Source organism: Trematosphaeria pertusa, assembly GCF_010094035.1.
Source record: "Trematosphaeria pertusa strain CBS 122368 unplaced genomic scaffold BU26scaffold_1, whole genome shotgun sequence".
In the NCBI taxonomy this organism is placed as follows: Eukaryota; Fungi; Ascomycota; class Dothideomycetes; order Pleosporales; family Trematosphaeriaceae; genus Trematosphaeria; species Trematosphaeria pertusa.
The window spans coordinates 647,126-662,306 of NW_022987212.1; the positions used below are offsets into that span (position 1 = coordinate 647,126).

At 56.8% G+C, this 15,181-nt stretch overlaps 3 protein-coding genes across 3 annotated transcripts; 1 reads left to right on the top strand and 2 right to left on the bottom strand.

Moving 5' to 3' along the window:
* Nucleotides 1-1,053: 1,053 nt before the first annotated feature.
* Nucleotides 1,054-2,421, top strand: BU26DRAFT_512698 (uncharacterized protein). Its single transcript, XM_033827449.1, has 3 exons — nt 1,054-1,175; nt 1,286-1,531; nt 1,650-2,421. The coding sequence occupies exons 1-3, from the start codon at nt 1,119-1,121 to the stop codon at nt 2,109-2,111; spliced, it is 765 nt and encodes a 254-aa protein (XP_033690740.1). The 5' UTR covers nt 1,054-1,118; the 3' UTR covers nt 2,112-2,421.
* A 574-nt stretch (nt 2,422-2,995) lies between these two features.
* On the bottom strand, nt 2,996-10,313 carry BU26DRAFT_498520 (uncharacterized protein; the record flags this gene model as incomplete). The annotated part of the gene is made up of 3 exons (XM_033826342.1): nt 2,996-8,998; nt 9,053-9,865; nt 10,008-10,313. The coding sequence occupies 3 exons, from the start codon at nt 10,311-10,313 to the stop codon at nt 2,996-2,998; spliced, it is 7,122 nt and encodes a 2,373-aa protein (XP_033690741.1).
* A 1,340-nt stretch (nt 10,314-11,653) lies between these two features.
* BU26DRAFT_598593 (uncharacterized protein) lies at nt 11,654-14,802 on the bottom strand. The gene is made up of 2 exons (XM_033835034.1): nt 13,947-14,802; nt 11,654-13,896 (listed from the first exon to the last, which is right to left on the bottom strand). The coding sequence occupies exons 1-2, from the start codon at nt 14,637-14,639 to the stop codon at nt 12,103-12,105; spliced, it is 2,487 nt and encodes an 828-aa protein (XP_033690742.1). The 5' UTR covers nt 14,640-14,802; the 3' UTR covers nt 11,654-12,102.
* Nucleotides 14,803-15,181: the final 379 nt, after the last annotated feature.

The following is a 15,181-nucleotide window of genomic DNA, read 5'->3' on the forward strand; positions in this document are numbered from 1 at the left end:
GGTACAAGATGACAGGCGCATAGTGCATTTTCTAGAGCATGCGTTTACCCTATCAAAGGAATGCGCGGAAGCGGGCTAAGGAGAGACGAATATGCAGGTCCAACCTTGAGATGATGAAGTGTTCGGGATGATGAACCAAGAAAGCCCTTAGAGCGGCTTCGTACAAGGATTCCGCGGCTTTGGTTGTGGTTGCCGCACGCGAGGTTGAGGCGGTAGGGCAGATTTAGCGAGGTGAGATTCGATCGTGGCAGGGGTCTTTCGAAGATGCGACGATCGTGGAGAGGTACGAGCTGTCAGGGACTGCGGCTGGGCGGATCATCAGTTCATGGGCTTGCCATGGCTAAAAGCAAATGACGTCGGCGGATTCTGGACCATATCCATGAGCCGCCAGGTACGCAGAGACACGAGGGTCGCATGTCTTTGAAGTTTCCCGTCGTCCGTAGCGGCATCGTGCAGCGGTCACGGCAGATACCGCCACAGCCAACAATTAGGTCATTTTGATGCCGGTTCGGAAGATGAACTGCAAGTGTTTAGCTGAGATGCACGTCAAACTTTATGACAAAACTCCGAAGCGTTCGTTGTCCACCGGTCTCGCAATTTCGTGTCTCACAACGGTCTGCCGCGCTGTGTTTTAGGGCGCTGCAATGACTCGAGAATGCCGTGGCCTCTGACGTGAAGCTCCCGGTTTGATACCTTGACAAAGAGTCTGAGCCATGGACCGAAACTTAATCGGCACCGCGAACACGAAGGAGCACGAGCGTTGGCACTCTGCATCGTGAGAAATAAGTGAGGATCGAGAATGCGAAGCTTGGTGCAATGCCTCGAAGAACAGGTGCCGGTTCCGATGAGTGGCTGGCTATTCGTTCCGATGGTGTTGGGACTAGGGCTTTGCCCGTCACTGAAGTCTGAGCCGTTGCCACGTGCTGGAGCTGGAATAACTTCCCGCCGATGCACGGGCCCGTACGCCAAGACATCCCACCTTCCTCAATTCACTGCGTGGGTTGGTTGTATTCGGCCTCATCCACCGCCTGGTGGTCACTTCCTTACCCCTCATCCCGCACCAAACACAGAGCCGCAACTACCCACCCGGGGTTGCCGACTTCCGGGAGTCACACAGCATGGACGACTTCAACAGCGACACAGACAGCGACTACACCAGCTACTGGCGGGACTGGGTATGTACCTCAAACCACCCACCATGTCGAACGTGTTGGACTTTATACCCTTGGTGTGGAATGTATCCGGCAGGTTACACTGGCATAGTTTCGCTAACGAGTTCGCCCAGTTTATCTCCTCCCGGGGAAACGAGTACTTCTGCGAGATTGACGAGGAATACCTGACCGATCGCTTCAACCTCACCGGCCTCAACACCGAGGTGCAGTACTACCAATACGCGCTCGACCTCGTGACCGACGTGTTCGACTTCGACTGCGACGATGACATGCGCGAGCAGATTGAGAAGTCTGCGCGACATTTGTACGGCCTGGTGCATGCGCGATACATCGTCACGACTAGGGGTCTGGCGAAGATGGTACGGCTTCCTCTTAGAGTCCGTGACCTATGCTCCTCCTCTATCTCCCACATAGGGACGGGACATAGTTCTCGGCTCTTGCCTGAAAAGACATTGCTGACGAGGTTACTACATACAGCTCGAGAAATTCAAGAAATCCGACTTCGGCAAATGCCCGCGCGTAATGTGCGAATCGCAACCGCTCCTCCCCATGGGCCAGTCCGACGTGCCCAACACGTCGCCGGTAAAGCTGTACTGCGCGCGCTGCGAAGACCTCTACAACCCCAAGTCGTCGCGCCACGCCGTCATCGACGGCGCCTACTTCGGCACCTCGTTCCACAACATCCTGTTCCAGGTCTACCCGGCCATGCTGCCGGCGAAGAGCCAGCGCCGCTACGAGCCGCGCGTCTTCGGGTTTCGAGTGCATGCTGCTGCCGCCCTGGCACGGTGGCAGGCGGAGGAGAGGGAGAAGTTGAAGGAGAGGCTGAGGGGCGAGCGGATAGAGACGGGGTTTGAAGAGGAGGATGAGGAGCTGGAAGAGGAAGAGGAGGATGAGGAGATGGAGGGGGATGGGTTTGAGGGCGCGGTTGTGCAGCAGTGATATTCTTTGGTAGACGTTGGCTTGGCTGATGGGCATATGGGGTATCGAAAGGGCTGGGTAGGATATCTCTTCTTCAAGCATGGTATGGCGCCAGGCGTGGTTTCCGACTCGATTAGAATTACTTAATACCACGATACATCAAGTCCACACGGGGCTAGTTGGGTATATAAAGTGTAGATAACATCGGAAGGAGTCCAATCACGTAGTGAGACGAACCGGGCCAACGACAGCACTCCACGAAGCCCACCTCATCATCATCATCATCACCATCACAGCACTTCAAGATCAAGAAAACACTTTTCAATCACAACTACTACCAAAGATCGCATTCTCGCGCAACTTCTCTCTCCATAAACGAAGGGGGTATCTACTACTATCTTCTCACCACCAACACATGCATCTGATACATTCATCCAGCAAAAGCAACGCGACATATCCAAAAGCCAACGCAACGCATTACAAAAGCCAACGCGAACAAGCGTAAAAGACAAGGGAGTATCTCTCCTAACACCTCTTCTTACAAAGCCAGCCAGCCAGCCCCATGCAGGGTATCGTGTCTCCGTATCCAAGAAGTGGGTATTACAAGATCCGGTACTGATGCCGCTCGACAAGAGAAGGATGATTGATCCTCGAGACTCCCAAACGAAAACGAAAACGAAAACGAAAACGAAAAACGAAACACGGAAAAAGAAAACCCCATATGCAACCGGCCATTTCCATGCAATACGTTATACATCGCTCGCTCGGAGGGGACAGAGGGTATGCGAAAAGGGTGAGGTGATAGGAATGTGAAGAAACTCCGACGCAATGCCTAAACAAGATCAAATCGAACCAAACGCGCTTGCACCCGCTGCCCTTTATCCAATACGTTCCTCCAGCTTCGTTTATAAGCCAGCGATCTTCTTGAACCAACTTCCTCTCTTGCCGCCACCCTCAGCAGCCGGCCTTCCATCCCAAGTCCGAACCGGTGGATCAGCATACGCCGCCGGAGGGGCGGCATAGCTCTTCCTCCTACTCTTCCTCTCTCGATCCTCATCACTTCCTCGTGCGCCCTCGTAGTGGGATCGACGACGATGATGCCTTGCCTCCCGGTCGCGATCGCGATCCCGGTCTCTGTCGCGGTCTCGCTCGTGATCCTTCTGGCGCTTGCTCTTATGGATGCGAAGACGGATCTCCTCATCAGCAGATGGCGATTCGTCGTCCCCAGGACCGTCGCGAGCGCCCGGAGGAGCGTCTAGGACCGTCTCGGCAATGGGAACGGGGAGCGGCGGCTCATTCGACAACGAGTCGACCCACGACGAGGTCTTGTCGCCACCCTTGGCTAGGTACGGCATGTTCTCTTCCTCCCTCGAGCGGTGGGAGCTACGATGGCGAGATCGATGACTGGCTCCGTTGCGCTCGTCGAAGTAGTCCGTAATGGGCTCGCCGTTGGTTGTCGGATACTCGGAATTGCGCCTGGCGCGACGCTCTTCGCGGCGGCGACGGCGCTCCTCAGGGTCCTCGTCCATGTGCGACCGGTGGCGCTCATTGCGAGGGCGTGAGCTCTCTGGTTCCTTTTCTTTGCGACGAGATGAACGATACTCTCGGTCTTCCGTAGGCTTGCGCGATCCGCGAACACCGCGCCGGTCTTCTTTTTCCTTCATGCGACGAAGCTGTTCCTCAGCTTCCTTGTTCCGGCGCTCGAGCTCAGCCATCTGGCGAGCCTTCTTCTCCGCAAGTGTGGCGCCTTCGTTGTCTCGCTCTCGATCGCGGCGACGCTCAGTTCTGGCCTCAGCCTCTTCGACTTCGGCACGACGCGATTCCTTCTCTGCGTGTCGCTTGGCCCTGCGTTCTGCCCGTCGGGCTTCGCGATCGGCTTCGGCGTCGCTGCTGCCATTTGCGCCGTGGGCTGCTATATCGGCATCGCCGTTAGGCATGGTCGACGAGCGTCGCACGCTTCGGCGTTCGTGTCGCAATCGTTTCGCTTCATCTTCGGTCGCGGCGCCGCGAGTGGATGATCGTTTGCGGCGTTTGCGCTCGTCTTCTGTCTCGTAAGCAGTCCTGCGGCGCTCGCGCCTATCGTCGTCTCCAGCCTTCTTGCGCGAACCGAGTCCAAACATGCTCATGAATCCTGTCGCAGCCGCAGCTCCAGCGGCTGCTCCTGCCATGGAGTCCTTCGCGTTGGAGTTGCCACGCACGCGGCGTGATCGCTCGCGGCGGGGCGGTTCAGCTGGGGTTGGCTCCGCATCCATCGGATCGATGTCAACAGGATCGTCGGCGCTAGGTGGAGCTGTTAACGGCTCTGTAGGAGTAACGTTTTCGTATTTCGACTTGCGACGCGATGATTCTGCCTTTGGTGCGGGTGTTGGTGAAGGAGGAGCGTCGTCGTCCAGCATGTCCAGGTCGTCGTCTATAGGATACGGGTCGGGTACAGCTGCACGCATTCGGTTAGCTCGATTTCTCCGCTTACGCCTCCAGCCTAGAACGCTCCGCCGTTTGGGGGCGATTTTCTTACCTCTGGCTTTGCCCTTGTCTCTGGTACTGGATCGCCTGCTGACAGAACCTTTCATGCCCATTACCTTAGCAGCTTTCGAGGAGACCTTAACATCCGTATCTGTTTGCGGTGGCGACATCATAGCGGCGTCCTGATCGATCGAGGGCCTTCTGGAAAGTGTGCGCGGCGTAGCTGACGCACGGCGCGCTTTCGCACGCGCAGATGGTGGTGGTGCTCCAAAGAGCGATGCAAGTCCGGTAGAGGTACGCGTGGTCTTTGAGCGAGATGGCGTCTTCGACATCTTGTCTGATCCTGAGGATTTGGACATGACATCCTTATCTTTGGTGGACGAAGACACGCGCGCGGACTTAGAACGGGACACGCTGGGCCTGGCTGGTGTTGCTGTGCTTGTCGCATCGTCGCCAGATTGTTTTCTGGCTGGTTTTTGTCGCGATGAGGCGGCAGTCGCAGCGGCAGCGCCCCAGAAGCCCCAGGACGCGGCGCCCGCGTTGCGCACAACTTTTGCGCGTTCTTTCTTGGCCGGCGTGGGCACGACCTCTGCTTCGGGCGGCGGCGTAGGGAGTTTGCCGGGGACTTCGTCGACATCCATCGGCGCGGGCTCTTCTTCGATAGGCTCTGGCGGGGGTGGGGGGGGTGGCGGGGGCGCTTCAATAACAGGCTCTGCCTTCGATTTGCTGCTCTTCTTGGACTTCTTCAACTTCCTGTCTACCACAACGGGTTCTGGAGCAGGGGGTTCGGGCTCAGCTGGAGGTGGCGGAGGAGCGGAGACGTTGAGATCAATCAAATCCATCTCATCATCCATGGGGAAGCCACCTGGGACAGGTGTAGAGACCTTAGGAGCCGCTTCAGGCTCGGGGTCGGGGATCACGAGAGGTGGAGAGACCTCCTTATTCTTTGATTTTGACGACTTGGTGGTGGCCTTCTTGGACTTCGAAGACTTCTTAGGAGTCGCGTCGATGACCTCGACAGCTGGAGGCTCTGGTGGAGGCGGAGGAGGTGCAGGCTCTTCCGGGGCAGGTTCTGGTTCGGGCTCCGGCTCCGGTTCCACAGCTTTCGCCTTCTTCTTCTCCTGCAGTGCTTTTAATCTTTCGGCAACCACGCCACCGGATTTAGTGGATGACTTCTTGGTCGCCGATGACCTTGCTGCCTTGACCACCGGTTCGTCAGCAATCGGCGCTTCTGGTAGATTCGCTGATTCGTCCGGAAGATCCCGCGCTGACTCAGCGATCACCTCGTCTTTCTTGGGCTCAGCCTTCTTGGTCTTGCGGAGGGAGATGCCCCAAGCACTTCCCCAGCCGCCGGACTCTTCTTTCTGGGTGTCTTTCTCGAGCTCAGCAAGAAGATCGGCGGCTGGTATATCCTTGACAAGATTGAGTAGATCTTCGTCGATCGGAGGTGGTGGTGGAGGAGCAGCCTCCTCGAGGACTGTCTTGCCCTTCTTTTTCTTCGTCTTTTTCGTCGAAGTGCTTCCGAGGAGTTCTTTCTCCGCTGCCAGACGAGCTGCTTCTGCCTCTTCCACCTCCCTTTGAGCTCGTTCAGCGGCCTCGGCCGCTTCTTTAGCCTCACGGTCTAATCGCTCCTGTTCCTCCTGCTCCTTCTTCTCTCGAGCTTCGCGTTCTCTCCTCTGCCTGGGGCTCTCCTTCTTCTTTGTTGTCGCGCCCCATATACTAGCTCCCCACCCTGAGCTCTCTTCTGCCTCCTTCTTGGCCTTTGCCGCGGCTTCTTCTGCTTCTTTTGCTTCCCTCTCGATCCTCTCCTGTTCTTCGCGCTCCTTCTCAAGCCGCTCTTGCTCTTCTTTCTCAGCACGTTCCTTTTCCTCTTGCTCGAGCCGTTCCTTTTCCTCGCGTTCATTCTTCTCCTTAGCCTCACGTTCTCGCCTCTGTCTGGTGGTCTCCTTCTTCTTCGAGGAACCCCATATGCTGCCCCATCCTGCGCTACCCTCTGCTTCCTTCTTGGCCTTCTCTGCCTCTTCCGCCTCTTTCCTGGCTTTCTCAGCCTCCTCGGCTTCCTTGGCTTCGCGCTCACGCCGCTCTTCCTCTTCCTTCTCTTTGACCTCCTTCTCGAGGCGGTCTTGCTCCTCCTTTTCTCGTTTCTCTCGGGCCTTTTTCTCCCTCGGGGTTTCCTTCTTGCTAGGTTTGGAGGATGTGACAGTGCCCCATGCGCTCCAGGCATTTTTGGCAGCAGAGGCAGCGTCTTCCTTCTCTTCCTTTTTTGGCTCGTCGAGACTGATAAGGTCATCCCACGTATCTCTGGGCGCCTTGGAAGCTGAGTCTTTCGTGGTCGTCTTGCTTAACTTTCCGCCATCGTCTGCCGGCGCCTCTTTGGCGCCCTTCTTCTTCTTTTTCTTGGCGGAAGAAGTGAAGCCCCACAGATCATCATCATCCTTCTTCTCCTCAACTGGGGCTGCCTCAATCGCCTTCGGGGGTGGCATTTCGGGCACGGGGTCGAGCAGATCGATCTTTTCGCCAGGCGGCGTGGGAACAGGGGGAGGAGCGAGGAGGGACGACTTCTTGCCCTTCTTGCCTTTCTTTCCGATGTTGAAGGACGCGCTACCCCACGGGTCTTCCTCATCTGGTTGCTGAACGGGCGCGGAGGGCGTTTCCTCGGTGACTTCAATAGGGGTGTCCTTCTTGGAGCTCTTCTTGTTCTTCTTCGTGCCCCAAGACGGAACGCCAAAGTCGTCTTCCTCTTCTGCCTTAGGCTCCTCGAATCCATCCGGGCTCTGAATTGTGGCTGGGTCCTCCACAATGGGCTCCGGTTGCTCCAGTTCGGAGTTCTTCCCCTTCTTTTTCTTCTTAGAACTGCCGCCCCAGATGGAACTGAAGCCCCAGTCTCCACCCTCGCTCTTCTCTTTCTCTTTCTCTGGTTCCGGTTCCGGTTCCGGGATAGCTGGCGGAGGCGGAAGTGGTTCTTCGCCGGCGCCCTTTTTCTTTTTGCTCTTCTTCGTTGTCGTCGTGGATGCCCAATTAGACCAATCGTCCTCTTGCTTCTCCACAACAACTGGTTCAGGCAGAGGCTCAACGCTGGGTTCTTCTTTCGATGGTTCAGGGACGGGAACAGAAACAGAGCCCTTCTTGTTCTTCTTGCCCTTCTTCGTGGCGGTCGTCCCAAAATCGCCCCATGGATCATCTGCTGGCTTATCTTCTACTACAGGGGCAGGCTCTGGTTCAGGCTCTGGTGGCGGTGGCTCCTCGCCAGTCTTCTTACCCTTCTTTTTTTTCTTTGAGCTAGTGCCGCAGTCGCCCCAGATATCGTCCTCTTCCTCTTTCACGGGCTCCGGATCTGGTTCTGCCGCCGCCGCCTCTGCTGCTGCTGCTGCTCCTTCCTCTTCCTTACGCTTTCTCTCAGCCTCTTCTTCCTCTTCCCTCTGCTTTTGCTCAGCCTCATCTTTCATCTTCTTTTCCAACTTCTTCCGCTCTCTCTTACTGAGACCGGCAAAAGGATCTATCGATTCCTCAACGACGGGCTCTGGCTCTGGCTCCGGCTCCGGTTCCGGTTCTGGTGGTGGGGGCTCCTCAACCACGGGCTCTTCTTTCGCGCCCTTCTTGCCTTTCTTCTTCTTGCTGGTGGTCATGGCAAACGAGCCCCAACTGTCGTCCGCCGGAGGTGCGGGCTCCGGAGGCGGGGGTAGAGGTTCCTCGACCTTGGGCTCTTCCTTGATCTCTTCAATCGCATTCTTCCCCTTCTTCTTCTTCTTGCCCACAGAACCGGAGCCCCAACCCCACGGGTCGTCCTCTTTCGCGGCTTCCGGCTCTGGCGCCGGCACTGGCACTGGCGCTGGTTCCGGTTCAGGTTCGGCAGGCGTCTCTTCAATCAGCGTAGCTCCTTTCTTCTTTTTCTTCTTGTCTTTGGCGTTGCCGAATGAGAATGACGACCATGGCTCTTCCTCCTCCTTTCGCTTTTCAGGCTCTGGTGCTGGTTCGGGAGCGGGTTCCTCCACAATAGTTGCTGCGCCCTTCTTCTTGTTCTTCTTGCTCTTGCTGCTAAAGCCAAAGCCCCAGGTATCGTCTTCGACTGGTTTGTCTTCCACTACCGGGGCCGGCTCGGCAGAGGTCGCATTGAAGGCGTCGAAATTGAAGTCAAAGCCCGAAGAATCCTTCTTCTTCTTGTCCGTGGATCCCCACGGATTATCATCTTTGCCTTCATCTTTATCTTTCGAGCTGTCAAGTCCTGAATCAAAGCCCCAGGAAGTCTTAGCTCCCCAACCAGACGTCCAACTGCCAAGGCCGCCAAAACCGAAACTTGGTGATTTTGATGCGCCGCTATCACCAAAATTCATTTCAATCTTCGGCGCGCCTCCGGTATCGTCGAGATTTATGTCGTCGAATGTTGTGGCTGGGTCTGCTGCAGGTGGTTCGGGGTCTTTTGGAGGGGGTGCTGCGGGTTCACCCGCCTATAGAAGCGTTAGTGCATTGCAACGTGTAATTAAGCAACCGAAATTACGTACCTTCCCCTTTTTACCCTTCTTCTTCTTTCCCCCAACAGTCGCGAACGTTCCCCAGTCGTCGTCCGGATTAGCGTCATTTACCTGATCGGCCCAGCTTAGGTCATTGCCGGCAGTTGCAGCAGCCGCAGCCGCCGCCTCTTCTTCCTTCTTCTTGCGCTCCATTTCGTCCTCCTCTTCCTTGCGCTTGCGTTCGGCTTCCTCTTCCTCTTGTTGCGCCTTCTTGCTCTTCTTTTTCTTCTTCTTACCGGTGTCCCAACCGCCCCACTCGTCCTCGTTATTCCCGTCGTCACCCCCGTCACCGCCGTCTCCACCTTCACCGCCCGCATCCCCGCCCCCTCCATCCGCAGGAGGATTACCACCGCCGTTGTCGCCACCACCCGCGCCGCCAGCATTCTCCTCTTCCTTCTTCTTGTCGTCATCATCGTCCCACGCAGCCTTCGCAGCGCCGCCCTTCTTCTTTTTCTTAGCGTGCGACCTGACCCCGTCTTCGCTGAAGCCGAATTCAATGTCCGCGTACAACGATTTCTCGTCGAGGTAGAAAGAAGAAGACGGCGACGTGTTGCAGCTTATGCGCAGGCAATTGGGGACATTGGAGCACAGTGAAGGGTTGAGGGAGGGGAACAGCGTGTATTCAGGCGTTTGCGCGGTGGCTAGCGCATCTGTGGTGGTGTAGTCGGGCGGAAGGTCTGCGAGCGTGTCATCGTAAGACGGCGGCGGCTGGGAATAGCTCTGCGGCGATTCAAGCCAGAGCTCTGGAGAGGGTGCTGGCGTTTCCGGGGCCAGTGTAGAAAATTGGGTGTTGAGGTCGTGTATCTGCTGGTTATTAGACGTGACCCGTAGACATTGAGGCGTATATGATGACCTGTGCTCAACGCGAGCCCGACAATTCGAAGGATGGGGAATGCAAGGACCAAAGAAGCGGGGATTTGGACCAAACAGAGCTGTGTCGTCATACCGAGATTGTGTGCCCGTCTTCACGGCGCTTCCCTTTGTCGCGGCGTTCCAGCCGGTCCATCGCTTGGAAGATGTCCTCCATCAGTTCTGTAATAAGGTCCCCTTGTTCTGATTCGCATGCAGTCACGCTTCCAGATGTGTAGCTGCTTGTCTCAAACTCGCACCAACTCGCCATATTGTGCTGTCTCGACTCAGATTTCCTGCTCCTGCAGCTATCAGCCGACCCAGTCCTCGATGGCGGCCGGGTCTTTCGTCTCGCATATGGCGCGACGGCGCCGGCGCGGCGTGAGCTGGCGGAGGGAGACATCCTGCGAGAGACCCGAGTATCTGGAGGCGCGCAAACAGAGAGAGCACGGCGGGGGAGGCGGGCACATTAGCGGTGGTGAGGATCCGCGAGGATTGCGCGGTGGGCGGTGGGCGGTGAGTCGTGAGGCGAGAGGTGTGAATGGTGGGCGGCGGGCGAGGTCTGGATATCGCGCAGTGAAGCAATCCGCAGCGGGTCGTGATGCGTCTAGACAGGATTAAGTCGCACAGCAGAAAAAAAATGTCTCCAATAAGCGGATATTCGGTGACAGAGGCCGGCGCACCAGAGCTGGTTCTCCGGGAATGGCTGCAGGAGGTGCTCGATCAGCGAGAGTCGTGGTAGGGGAGTTCTCCTGGCGTGGCGGGATGGGCGATGCAGGAGATGCAGGTTGCAGGTCAGCTTGGAAGCGCAGGCGGAAAGGGTCCTCTTCTGAGCTGCGAGTGGTCACAAGGCTCGAATTCTGTGTGTGTTTTGGCGACGCCGTGGGCTCCGAATAGGCTTAGGGGCACTCAAATCGAGGCAGGGAGAGGGCCATTTGACGGCCCCCGATAACGATTGGCGTTTCAAGCACACTGCGCGCGGGCCAGCGTCGAAATTCACATCCGGGAGCGCGAAAAGTGAGGGGCTGGCGGCGGGCAGCGAGTTCCGGGTGGAGGGAGCGCGTAGCGTTCGCAGGGTGTTCGAGATGTATGTAAACAAAAGCGATCAGATCGGACGGCAGTACGGAGTACCTAGGTAGTTGGAGAAGGATATGCACGCGTTAAGAGGATCGGGTCCAGGCAAAAATTTGTTGGCCTAGCTGCCGCAGCTGCATTGAGCCCTAGAGGTGGGTGAATGCCGCTGTGCATAGAGCGTGAAGCCGACGGCTGTCTTCCCTGCTCCTGCGGATACCGCATAGGATGGACCAGGCTCGGGTCGCCCCCGTGTCCCACCCAGAGGGAGCAGTGGGAGCTCGAAAATGCCCGCAATTGGCTGCCCGGCCGCGGCCTTGACGAGCAACACGTCGTGGCTGGAGAAGAGCCTACACCGCAACTCCTCGATGACCCAATAGGAGGGCCATGACAGCTGCTCGAGAATTTAGCGGGACCCCCTTTACGTCCGGTGAATGCGCGTGGTCCCCATTCCTCACGTCCGCAATTGCAAATGCGAGGAGAGACAACGCACGTCTGCATCGCCATAGCTAGGTAGCCGTCATGCTAGAGTGGGCTGCAGGTGGGGCCAATAGACACCAGCTGTCACCCAGAAACTGGAGGGGGAGGCGCCGTGGTTCATCGCTCTTGACACGCAGGGTACCGTTTCCCATACCCTTCTAGAAGACGGTCAGGCCCAAGCCAGCTCAATCGGGTCCATGTAGCATTGCGTAATTGACAGCTTCTATTCAGACAGCTCCCTACCCCATGCAAAAGTAGACACATGAATTAAAGTCAGTCCGTCGCTCGTAGATGCCCACTTTCACCGCTGCGCTCTACTCCACCCCGGGTATCAATACATACGTGCAGCCAAGCATGCTGGCCTCCTAAAAGAGATCCGTCTAGGGCAAACAAGTGCCCATCCAAAGGGAAATACAAAGGACTAGCCACCGCGATATCGCCGAAGCAACGACTAAGAGAGTGGCCGCTCGTCCGGGACCCAGAGCGTAGGTACATAGGAAACAGAATATCAGCAAGATATAACCTAGTCGATGAGATGGATTGTACAGTTGCAGATCGCTAATGCGCAGCAAAATAGAAAGTAGACATTACCTATCCTTGAGATAAATAGAAAGTAACGAGTGACATGCAGTTAGAACATATTAGAATGGTTGGCCCTCAAGCTCCTCGCCATTGAGGATCCTGCGCGCCTCATCAAGTCGCCGCCGCCATTCTTTGCGTTCGTACTGGTCCCCAGCCGTGCTCTGGAGATTCGCACAAACCTGTTGGAGACTGGCAGCCAAACTGTAGATGAGCTGCTTCTCTTCTTCGTTGAGCGCCAGACGAGGCTCCTCTTTAGGTGTTTCGAGCATAATGGAGAAGATCTTGGAGGTCTGGAGGCCGGTTACAAGGTCGCTCGCAGGTGAGGAGCCGCGGGAAATATTTGACGTCTGTGTTGGTGAGCTGTTGACTCGTCGCATGTTGATTGCGGAATCGGAGCGAGGCGACGTAAGCCCGTTTGGTGTAGCGTGGCGCGGTGCAACAGACTGACGGTTGGAAAGAAGTTGTTGGGAGAAACGGTCCATCTGCTCATTCTCTTCCTCGTCATCGGGCTGCTCTTCTGCGGCAGTAGCAAAGCTTGCTATGGTCGAGATTGAGTCTACGCTGGGATTGCGTTGGTGATAAGAGATTCTCCTGGCTGGGCTCGTTGAATCTTCGTGGTTTTGGATGGCGGTAACCGGCCTGGTGGTGGCCACAGAATCAGTCGAACTTGAACTTGAGCTAGAGCTGCGGCGTCCCTGGCTGTAGGTGCCCATTGCACTGTGCAGAAAGAAATGCTCGTAGTCAAATGCATCTACGCGGTCTTCATGGCGTTCGGCAACCGGCATTTCGTAAACAGCATCCTCGTAGATGCTGCTGCCTCCGTGCTCGTACTCGTCACCTTCAACGGATACGAAGTCGTTATCGCTTTCCTCCACGCCGCTCAGGTCTTGACCGTTGACATCGTCGTCGGTTCCCTCGGGCTCCGCATCTTGAGAATCGTCGTAATGGTCTGCCGTATGATGTTGGCTGCGATCGACCGTCCTCCGGTCAATATTGTTCTTCCCTTGGGTTAGCGTTCGCATGTGATCTGCCGATGTTGCAGTCGTTGTAGTCGTTCTCGGGGTTGAATCGCTCCCTTCATCCTCATACAGCGCTTTCCTGGTGGGGGACTCCGTCTTGATCCCCACACCTGCGTCAGCTGTTACCGGAGAGCCACTGTTCTTGTAGGCCTCTGTGCCGGAATACCATATCTCGGCAGAAGTGAAAGGGCTGGGTGTGCGAAGGGTCTGCATACTGCGCCGTCGAAGATTGTCCTCCTGCGCCCTTATCTTCAGGCTCGATATCCTGCCCTTGAGGTCGTTCATTTGATCCCGCAGACTGCTCGTAGTCGAAGCTGAACGATGTAGCTTTGGTGCGTCGTCGTCTTCCGGTAGTGTTTCTAAGACGTTGGGGGGCGATCGCGAGCCCCTGGAATGAGAACGCAAGGAGTGCTCCCGCTCATCATGTCCCAACCCGTTGCGAGGATCACGCATAACCTCAAAACTTCGTGTCTCTCGTATCGGGAAACGCCCATATCCATATCCCTCTGGCGACCATGGTCCGCTCGTGATGCCCATGGCGCTCGATGCGCGCTTGTTTGGGACGGTCCTAGTCATGTACGACGGAGAGAAGGGCAGAGGGACGGAGGTTTCGCTCAAACCGCGTGAGTGACCCGGGCTGTTGTTCGTGGAGAGTAGCGAAGAATAGTATGGTCGGGTCCTGGGAGGTATGGGTCCCATTCCAGCATACAATCTCCTGTCTCGTTCCCGCGCTGCTGAGATTTGCTGCGAGAGTTCAGATGCCATCTTCATGCCATTGAGTGTCGGCGAGACCACCAGCGATTGGCGAGCGCCTCTAAGGTTTCCTTCCATAACCTAGTCACTGTCAGCTTCTATACACTGTATTTTCCGACGTCGATGCCTACGTTCAGACGTTTCTTGGCGTTGGCCAGGATCATCTCTGCGCGTTTCGAGTACAGATCGGACGAGTAGTGGTTGTCTTCGTTGTCGCTCTGTTCGTTCATCCATCGCTCATTGTCCGTGTCTTCGTCGCCCTGCACATCGACCGGGAATTGGTCGCGGTCCTCCTCATCTTCCAGGTCCACTCCACTGTCGTCGAAGCCGCCCTGGCTATCGAACCCGGGCCATCTCGTCATGTCCTCAAAATCCTCGCTGTTCACAGAGCTCGAGGTGTTGCTGTATCTGCGCGGTGGTGGGTTCTTCCAGCCGTGCGGTGGGTGGCTTGTGAGGGCATCGTGAATGGTTGGCGAGGACGCCAGCGCATCGGCGCGCGCGCCCGAGGCCTTCGCATTTGCCTCTGAGTCGCTCATGTTGCGCAGCGTCGAGCGCGAACTCTGCGCCGAAAGAGGTGGAGATTTAATTTGAGGTGAAGGCCCGCGCCGGCCCTGGGGCGCGGAGGCCAGCTTGATGGTGTGCGTCGAGCGGTTCGAGTGCGCGTAGAAGCTAGAAGGGGAGGGTGGCCGTTCTCGTTCGATATACGGGCTTGGAGACACGCTGCGCAGTGTGTTGCCCTCTGGCAGGATCATGGAGATCTCTGAGAGGGTCGGCGACCGCGGGGAGGGAAGCCCGGCGGGGACGGGTAAAGGTGCTGCTGCCATGGTACCGAGTTATATCGGGTCGCAGGAGCTGAACATGGTGGGAGTTCCCGGGTCGTTAGCAGCACGCCGTCTCTGTAGGCACAGTGTGCAGCGCAAGTGTCGGAGAAGGTGAGACTGGCTTCGGGAACGGGAGACACGAAGAGGACGCGTGCGACATCAATTATTTCTCAGCCTGCGACGGCATAGGGAGATGAGCTCTGGGTTTTCAGATGGCCGCATTGACCACCCGTCCTCAGCAATGCTGTTTAGGGGCAAGCTACTGGCAGCGATCTCCCCGGCAATGGGATAGGACGCCCGCTATTCTCCGTGCCTACCGGGCCTGCAATTGGTGCTTTGGCAGTGTGACCTCATGCTAATAGCCCCGTTCCCGGATGGCTTCGCGCAGGGATCGATGTTGCTACCCCCGTTCCCCTTCATCCTTCACCCTCCGTGCTTCTTCTGGTACCAATATATGCGGAACCAGAGAGCTCGACGCGTCAAATACACTGAGTGCGACCAGCATCTAAGTCGCCATGTCATCTTTGGCAGGGCAGCCACGGGTA